A 10,153-nucleotide genomic window follows, 5' to 3' on the forward strand; every position below is an offset into this window, starting at 1 on the left:
GGCTTAAGGAAACGACTGATGAAATGTTTAGACTTATGTTTATGTACATATACATATTATGTATATGTATATTCACAACATTTCCTTTGATCACATACAGTAAACACGAGAGCACGAGAATCTAGGAGATGGAATCATATGAAATCAAAAATAAATCAAATGAAAACATACTGATCGATGTGTACTACCAAATTGATATGGCTATTAATAACATTAAAGCATTCTTAATTTGCTGTGATACCTAAGGAATTGATTAATAGCTGCGTAAAAAGTGTCGGATTCTAATAGGCATAAGAAACTCTGGTTGTTTACTTAGGATGCCATTGTAAAATTTCAAATCTCACAAACTGCAAGATTTTGCAACAAGACACATAACCAAACTGTTCTTCTTTAAAGAATCAGACCATAGTATTCATAATAATTTTTGGCTAGCCAATGTTTGATTTCAAACTACAGCACTGAATCATTGTGTTTAAATGCAAAATAAATCTTTAAAGGAAGGATTATTGCGATAAAATGCAAAGAGTATTGCATTTAAATGCAACAATTAATTATTGCGATTCAACGCAAAAAATATTGCGATTAAACGAAAAAAAAATGCGATTAAACGCAAGAACTGTTGAGTTAAAACGCAATATTATTGCATTTAAACGCAAAAATTATTGCGTGAAATCGAAATATTATTGCGTTTAATTGCAATCTTTTGCAATTAAATGCAAAGTGTTTTGCTTTTAATCGCAATACTTATTGCGATTAAACGAAAAGATTTGCGATTGAACGCAATAATCATTGCGTTTAAACGCAATATTTTTTTCTGAGCTTGCCTCAAGGGGCTTATGTATGAAATGATATCAACTGAATTTGTATTTTTAAAATAGAACAAAATCAGGTCCTCAAAGAAGAATTATCTGGCTTGCAAGAACAAATTGGAAACTTAACTGGTAGGTGGTTATTGTGTTTAAATATTTTTTTTTTCTTATAATGTCCAGGAACATTTGTGCTCCGCACTAACACTTCTGTTATTGTCTAAATTAGAAGAATCTTGTAAAACGAAAATAAATTATAGTTTCCCACCAACTTGTTAATATTTTAAAAATAAAATTAGAAGTATCATTCTTTAGTATCTGTAGTGATTGCTTTTTTAGTGTTTCTAATATCGTAAAAAGGGCATGCTACAGTGTAACTGGATTAATAATAGAAAGAAAATACACAAACCTATTTAAAAAATATAGTCTGTGAAGAGTCGAATTTTAAAACTATAAAAGTGTGGCACTAGGTCGATTCAAATCCCAGACAGTAAAAAAAAATAATACCGACGCTGTGAATCGTCAGCACTTAGATCAATTGAGCTATCCTGACTAAAGGAATAAATGGTGTAAATGCGAACCATATTTTCAAAGTCAGGTTTCCTTTTTTGTAATTGTTTTGGTGAATATCGATTGTAGAGTAGGGATGCCCTTCAATATTTTTATCTTAAACTTACATCCAACCAACCAAAATCTCTCAATTTCATAAGGTCTTCTAAGCCAAAGTCCGTGATGAACTTGGCACATTAACGGACAAAATGCTGTTCGGCCAACGTGAAAGGTTTTTCTAAAGATGCAATTTTAAAACTTTACAAAACTTTACATTAAAAACTATTGGAAAAACTTTTAGTGTTAAATACCAATTGGGTAAAATGGACATTTATACATTGAAAACAAGTTATAAACATTGATTTCTAAATGTCAATTTTTTTCCGGAAATTATATGTATCTCCTTTTGGTCGGCTCTTTTGAAATTGTGAATACATCTTTTATTTGATAAAAACTAACCCAGTTCTTCAACCACATTTTCTATATCGAAGTTATGTTTTGCTTTAAAGTTTCAAACTCAAAAGGAATCATTTTTCGTCATTCTGTGAGCAAAGGAGTGCGTTTTAATCAAGGACCCATTAAATGAGAGAACCTTATGTAGAAAAAATATTCCGAATTGATTATTTTTTGTTGCCTGTAGAGCAGCAACTATAGGTATCGCATTCCATTGTTTCTGTCTATCTAGCTTTCTGACCGTCTGTCACGACCTATATATCGTGAATTATTAGAGTCGTGGATTTTATATTTTGATTATGCATTGCTTGGCAACATAGGATTTGTAAATTACTTTGATTACTCATCTTGAGGCATTTGACCTTGACCAATGATCAACTTTTAAAGATAGCTTTAGTGACGATATACATTTGATATTTAAGAGGTGAGTTTTTGCAATTGAATGGGTACAGCTGTACATGGTTTATCATGAGACATTAGCAAATATATCAGCGCTGCAATCTGTTTGAACTCGACCTGTGACCTATTTTGCAAAAAAATTGAAAAAAATAGCATTTATATCATTTTATGAGCTCATGATACTCTATTTTGAGACCGAATGATATTCAGTGATCACAAACATTTATTAAATACTATGGAAATGCCTTGGGATCGATATTCTGCAGTAAATCGTATAGACTGCAGTAAAGACGGACAAAAATCTCTTTTGTTGGATATTGTTGGAAATACGTATGAATAAAATGATCAACGTTATTTCTAATTTAAGGGGGCCGAATGGGGTTTTACTGTGTAAAAAACTCTTGAATCTATTCATTTTTTACCATATACAACTTACGTGAACTTTAGTGTACATGCAAAGTTTGGGGAAAATCTACCGCTCAGGTATTTTTAAGGGACCGTCTCAAAATACAGGTACATTTACTATAGGATTACACGGAAATGTGCCTATTTTTTGCACTTTAAAGAAAATTATACAAAAACAACTATAGACTTTTTGCTCAAACTATATTTTTTGATGAGTAATACTATATTGTACATTATAAATAAGAACCGCAAAATTCTACCGCCTTTTTTCCAGAGAGGCCATCTCAAAATACCAAAAATGACGAATTTCCTTGTTTTTATAGAGTACTACAAAATGTGACGTATACAAAGGTTTCACACAAAAAATTATAATTATGACGGAGAGATTATCAAAATCCTATGTTTTAAATTTCAAGAGAATATATTTATTACTTATATAACATTTTTATTACCTCATCTTTACGAGCGTCACGTTATCTAACGTCAAAAACACACTATTACGAAGCCAATCTACCTGTCAGTTTGAAATACACCTTAAAAAGCATTTTTTTTTTTTTTCAAATTATAATAAATTTTTCGACCCTTAACTTCTTAATTTTCTTTAGTTTTATTAATCAAGTGAAAAAAGTTGTTTTGAAACAGTAAATACCCTTCATTTTACTGTGATGGGCGATATATTGCGCTATAGAAAAACAGTCGGCCCCCTTAATTATTCATTTGACGTTTAGGATGTAACATTTTTTCTCCGATTCTATAGCAGTCTATACTTTTGGTGGATAGTATTTTTTTTCTTTGCAGACAAATGCATGAACTAATATGCTAACAATAAATAAAAGAAACACTGGCCACTGTAAGATTTATTTATATCTTTAATGAAACTACAAAGCAGGTGAAACATTCCGATTTTCTAAAACATGCTTTCCTAAGAACATTCCGGGTTTTTTTTAAATGTTCTTTCCAAGGAAAATTCCAGTTCTTAAATGCATTGAGCAGAAATTTTCAATATCTGATATTCATGTTATATGGATGCTACGAAAATAAGCAAAATATACACCATTTTTCCATTCGGCACGAATTAAAATAATGTTGACTGATAAACTTCAAATGTAAGTTAGAACTATGGGTACTGTAAGTATTGCGCTTACAAAACGATATCACCTATCCCAAATATACTTAGAATGGTAAGATACATATTTTGCTTTTCGATTCCCAAAAAGTGTCAAAGTAAAATTAGAGTTTTACAAAGAAACTACGTACATATAATAAAGAATCGGTGAAACCATCAATCAAATCATTTCAGAGATATAAAAAAAAGTTGCGGATAAGAGACAAATCCCCTTCAATATTATTAAAAAGAATTGCAGTCTCCATTGTTTTTTTTTTTTTTTTTTTTTTTTTTGCTTAGGTAGTAAACAAAAAATATGTGTCCGATTAAAAAGTGAAAAAAGAGGTGCACAATGACATTATCCAGAAAAAATTCTATGAAAATATCATTAAATTTCATTCAGTGTTTTTAGAGGATATAAGATATAAAATACCCTTAAGTGAAACTAACGGACGTACAGCTAGACGGACAAACGAACACCCCTATCACTATAGAACCCCCTGCATTTCAAGTTGGTAGTCGCCTGATTGTTTCAGTGGTTAGAGCGTCTGCTCTAGAGTAGCAAGGTAAGGAGTCGATCCTTACGTAGCGGGTTCGAATCCCACAATGGGAGGTAGAGACTGGTCCCTCGGATGAGACCGTATAAAACATGTTTCACTGCTCAATGGCCCTCAGTGCCGAGTATAGGACATAATTTGTAGCTCTCCACCGGCAAGTGGTGGCGTCTTCATATGAGTGAAAAATTCTCGAGAGGGACGTTAAACAACATACAATCAATTAATCAATCAAGTTGAGTATAATAATATTATATCTCCATGTTATTGTTTTTCAAAGCAATATCAAGAAAACGTATCCTTAATGTGGCCATAAACATCACATTAAACCTAATAATTGGTATTTGCCAAAAGTGATACCAATCATATTGAAATAAATGATATTAATGGCAATATTTTCCATTTATATCTTAGATGAGTTTTTATATTTTATCTTTTTGTCAGAATGGGAAAAGATTTTACGACTGGAAGTGAGCAGTCTACGGGAAAAGAACGCCAATCTCTCCAGTATTTACTTTATATGTGTCTTTAAATCTTTTAAATTAAGATATTCATTTATTATGTTGCACATAAATACAGTCGTGATAAGTTTAAACTAAAGATTAATAAACTGCATACAGATCAAGGACGTGTAGGATGTGCAATCTGTTAATGTTTCTTCTCATAGACAAAGAACAGTTGTTACAGAAGCAAATGAACAGCCAGCAAGAAAAACTTCAAAACTGTAAAGGTGGGATAACTGGGATAACTGTAAATTCAAAAAAACTTGAAAAAAGTGTTTTATCTTCTATACCACAAAGAATATTGTATAAGTACATGTGTGCATATGTTGAAACAAGAAGCGACAACTACGTGTTTTACTTCTATTATTTTTAAAGCAAAAAACCTTCCTATTTTATTTTTTAACGTTAGACAGATTCATTTATCTTGATATATTTTATAGTTTTAACAAAACCGGCTTTAAGTATGTTTTTAAGGTAAATTGTTGAAAAATAAAAATTGGTAAAAATAAAAAATAAAATATTCAGTGAAATTGTATTTTCTGCATTAGAATAAAAAGAAGATAGAAGAACTAATTAAAATTATATAAAGAGGTAAATAACATTTAGATTTTTTGCCCTGAGTGTTCAGTTTTAAGTTTAAAGAGTGGATAATTGTAATCTTTACATTTAAAAAAAAGTTTGATAGCAAAAGCAAACGGAGAAATAAAAATACTGAATGCGATATTTAAATTTTTTGACCTCAAAATCAATAGCAGTCTTATTTAAAGTGGATTGTCCAAATATCATGCCCTGGCTATTAAAACCTATCTTTTTTAAAAAAAAGAAAATAATAAGTTTTAAAAACTGATTATTTTTTACATATTAAATATATATGTAGGACTCCAATGTGCGATGGGACTCCAAAGTCCGATGTCACGCCAAAGTCCGATGGTCTGCGCCGAACCCCGATGGTTCGACACGCCAAAATCTGATGGTGAGGAAAACAATTAACGTTTATGACGTCATACATGTAGTACCACTGCGTCATACCTCAATGCAGCACCATGCCAAGGTCTTAAAAATAAGTATAAATAGATAAATGCAAAAACTAGCCCTTATTTCTCAGATAGGTGCGATATTAACCCTAAACGCTCGAAAAGTGTGCATTAACAATAACCTAGATATCTTGGGTGGGTGCAAGACTAACCCTAATCATTCGACTATAGTGTGCGAGGACTAACTCTAAATCTCTCGGGTTGTGCAATACAATGACTTAACTTAATCACTCGAGTGTTGTGCTAGGACTAACCCTAATATCCCTGGAAATTGCAAGTAATAAGGAAAATCAATAAAATTGAATTCGAGGACGAATTTAGAAATTATGGCTTTTGAATGAAGGACAACGGCGTCAAGGATTGACGTCGGATTATTGTGACGTCATAAACGTTGATTGTTCATCCGCACCATCGGACTTTGGCGTGTCAGACCATCGCACTTTAGCGCAACGTGTCTCCCAGGAAACGAGCCATCGGGCTTTGGCGTGACCGTCGGGCTTTGGCAACCGGAAAGACAGCGAGCCATCGGAGTTTGGCGCAGACCATCGGGGTTTGGCGACACCATCGGACTTTGGCGTCACCATCGCACTTTGGAGTCTTACATATATAACTATTAAACTTTCAAAAAAAAACATTTATTCTTAATTTTGGAATCATGCATGTATATTAAAAAATTCATTTCAATGTTTTCCAGTCAGCCCCTTTCTTGCAAGACATACATCTTATAGATTTAAACAATATATGAAAAAAGGAAATAATCGAGAATCTGCAATTCTCTATAATTTTTTTCACAGGTATATTTGAAATGAATGAATTTCTCAAGTATAATGTAAGAAGAAAAAAAATACATGTACTTATCAAATTGAATGTTTGGGCCACTGGTTCGACGAAGATAAACAGGTAGCAAAAATCAGGCGAATAACATCCAACATTAGATATTAATATTTATGCTTTTATATTGACAATTTGTCTTACCATTGCTAAACACTTTACATGTAAAAACAATAGATGATTTTTTACACAAGGATATGTGAACCTGACAATTTTGAACCCACCGGGCAACTCGAACTGCAGAAGATGGGACCGTCAATGTCGTAACCATAGAACATATGACTCAACTAAAACACAAGTTTTAAGGATCTTAAACAGTAATTTCATAGTAAAATAAAACCAAATTGAATCAACATCGCATGAATTATACTAATTTTGGCTGTTTGGCTATAAAACCGAACCCAAGAATTTACGACATACCATAGAACCGTTTTGCGACTCCATGTGTTGTAGAGAAGACGCAACAATACATTTACAAGGAAAAAGCTTTATACGCCGAAAATATGGTTATGTTTAATTACATGTAATTATGTGCATTCTATTTTCTTGCTACATTCACGTAGCTATACATCACTGTTTTTTTTAAATGGAATTGAAACATAAATTTTTCAATTATATAAAGTTTGTTTTTATAACATTTTTATTGTCAAAGCTGAGATAAAATAGGCAATTTTAAAGAGGCCAGAGGTGATTCATACTGTAATTATGTGCTTATTAGAAATAATGAACAAGTATGATTTTTTTTAATGTTATATATCTAAAATTAAACTGAATAATTTGTGGATTGATTTTTTTATCAATTATTACTAGATAAATGTGCTTTACGGACAGTTTTTGAAAAAAAGCCTGAGAACATTCAGAATATCATATTATTTTTTTCATGCATTTACTTACCAATTTTTCTCCTCATTCACAAAGCTAAACTACACGTCTTTCAAATGGAATTGGAAAATAAAATTTCTAATTACATCAAGTGTGATTTTATATACATATATATTTATAGTCAAGGTTGAGAAAAAATAGGCAAATTTTAAGAGGCCAGGTAAAATTCAGGCTGTAATCATGTGCTTATTAGATATCATATTTAAATGGAAAATAAGAATAGTGAGTTAATGACCTAATCTTACATATTGGGGCAAATAAATTAATTTGAACTGCAATTAATAAGTTTTTTGTGACTTGATTTTAGTGTAATTTTCTGAATAGCTTTAATCTTTTTAAACATGGTCATCTTCAGGGAATGTTGCCATGGAAATGAACTCATTTACATATATCAAAACTGTTGTTTTTTTGATCAAGGAATTTCTCCTCTATCTGTTGATAGCCATATTTTCTAATTATAATTTTGTCAGGTTCACATATCTTTAAATAATGCCTACTTTTCCGTGATTTTACAATTACGATACAGAATAATCTGTAAATTGTCAGAATTCATTTTGATGCGTAGGCATACTTTTTATGCGGGTTAAATAAGATAATATCATTAATTGATAAAAATTAATTATGGTATTTATTTACTTTTATAGTATAGTATTTTTTGTAAAGAACACATTGTAATAACACACCTAAAGGGGCCATTCTAGTTCCGATTTACTGATTATAAATTGCTTCATGCAAAAATAATTTGTTGAGACTTACAAAATGCATTGTCCCATTTTTTTTGTACACTGAATAGGTTGCCCTGATGTTTGGGTTCCTCTGGAAAATAACTGTTATTTATTTTCTAATGCCACTGCAACATTTAGTGAAGCACAAGTGAGTAAAATAAAAATGATGTTTAAAAATCATTCGAAATCTTGTATTATATTCTATATTGATTAGATGGTTAACACAGTTTCAAATGTTTATTCAAAGCGTGTTTGTGCTAGAGACAGCGCTTACATCCTTGAAGATTTAAGCCCAGAGGAAAAGTCTTTTACAAAGTCGAGAGGTCAGCATTTCTCTTTCTAATTCTTTATAACACTACGTCATCTTTACACCATGAAATATCTGACTTAAGGACAGAGGATGAAACAACATTTTATCAAATACTATAAGGAAGAAATTAAGTCAAACTAATAAAGAGTAATATTTTTACCGCTTAGATGTTTAATATTTCATTCGAAGTTTCAAATTATTGGGACTTTAAGTGACAAAATATTGCATTGATTAATAAGGATGGTAACAGAAAATTAATACAAAATTAAATATCTTAAAAATTTTCATTTAATCAAATTTGAAAAGAAAATCATCCGAAAATCGTTTACAACCAAAAAAGGTCAAATGTAGATGTAGAAGTTCGGGCTTGAAACAATCCAGGCATCCATATTTTTGTTTACATCATCTCTCCTGAAGAGGAAAGTAAATATACATCAACGGCAGCAATAGAAGTAAATTAGACATAACAGAAAAGAAGAATTAAAATTCTTTATATATATATGTATATATATTTTTTTTGGCTTTAAGCTTCTACCACCATGTGGATTGGCGCAACAGATAAGCTTCAAGAAGGAGTCTATGTTTATGAATCCACAGGTTCCATTGTGACTGATGGCCCTTGGTGGGTAGGCGAACCAGGAGGAGGAAGAGATGAGAACTGCGTAGTTGCTCAAAAGATGAACAACTGGCGGTGGGATGATTATCCGTGTCATTTTAAATTCCATTATGTCTGCAAGAAAACTATTACATCTACAAGAAAACTAAATAAAACTTTAGATTGAGGTCAGCATGGCCTTTACTTCATACGACGCTAAGGGAAACAGCAATGTGAAACTAAACTAAACTAGTAAAATAAAGTTTTTGGTAGGAACTATAATTTACCATTTACCTCTCAGTATTTTTCATTCATGAAAAAAAAACAATGAAATTATCCAGGATATTATTCAGAGTAAAAATGTGAACAGGCAAAATCAACTCACCAGTATTGTTAGTCCGTACTCAGTGCCGGAAAAGAGTTAAACAATTTAACACACCCGGGGAAACGTAAGTATTAAAAACAATACAACGCGTGCCTTTGTCACAAAAGCAGTTTACTTTTCGCAGGCGTATTCAATGTGTTAAACTCTGGGTGTCTCATATATTTTCAAAAGCATATGAGAGACAGAACACACACCCTAATAGACTTTTACCAGGATAGCTGACTTTTACAGTTGACAGTTTACTTTTACACTTGCAAAGTACAATGTACAGAAGCTCTTTTACGATACAAATATTTAATTAAACGAAAACAATGGTTTATTTCAATGCACATGTAAGTTGTACTTCAAGAAAACGACAAACACCCTACTCTCAACTCCCGACTTTCACATGTAAGTGTCCCTATCACAATACCTATGACCATAAGAAAGGTTTTCTTGTCTATTATCAATTCTGTACCTACGTGCATGATACAGTTTTAATGTCCAAGTAAACAGTCAACTGTAGAAGTCAGTGCTTATAGTAAAAGTTCATTACTGGCAACCGGGACTGCCGATGCAACTCGGACGAAGACGGCAAAATTAATCTTCGTTATGACAGAGATCTGAACTTTCTTTTG

At 31.7% G+C, this 10,153-nt stretch overlaps 1 protein-coding gene across 1 annotated transcript; it reads left to right on the forward strand.

The window, feature by feature from the left end:
* Positions 1–878: 878 nt before the first annotated feature.
* On the forward strand, positions 879–9,381 carry LOC134241316 (C-type lectin domain family 4 member M-like; the record flags this gene model as incomplete). Its single annotated transcript, XM_062723379.1, has 6 exons — positions 879–941; positions 4,716–4,778; positions 4,939–5,001; positions 8,315–8,394; positions 8,494–8,569; positions 9,085–9,381. Coding segments are annotated over 6 exons (599 nt in total), but the record flags the coding sequence as incomplete, so codon positions are not given.
* Between the last annotated feature and the right edge of the window lie 772 nt (positions 9,382–10,153).

The sequence above is a fragment of the Saccostrea cucullata genome, unplaced genomic scaffold (assembly GCF_032062105.1).
Source record: "Saccostrea cucullata isolate Sc308-1 unplaced genomic scaffold, CSIRO_AGI_Scuc_v1 ctg2928, whole genome shotgun sequence".
In the NCBI taxonomy this organism is placed as follows: Eukaryota; Metazoa; Mollusca; class Bivalvia; order Ostreida; family Ostreidae; genus Saccostrea; species Saccostrea cuccullata.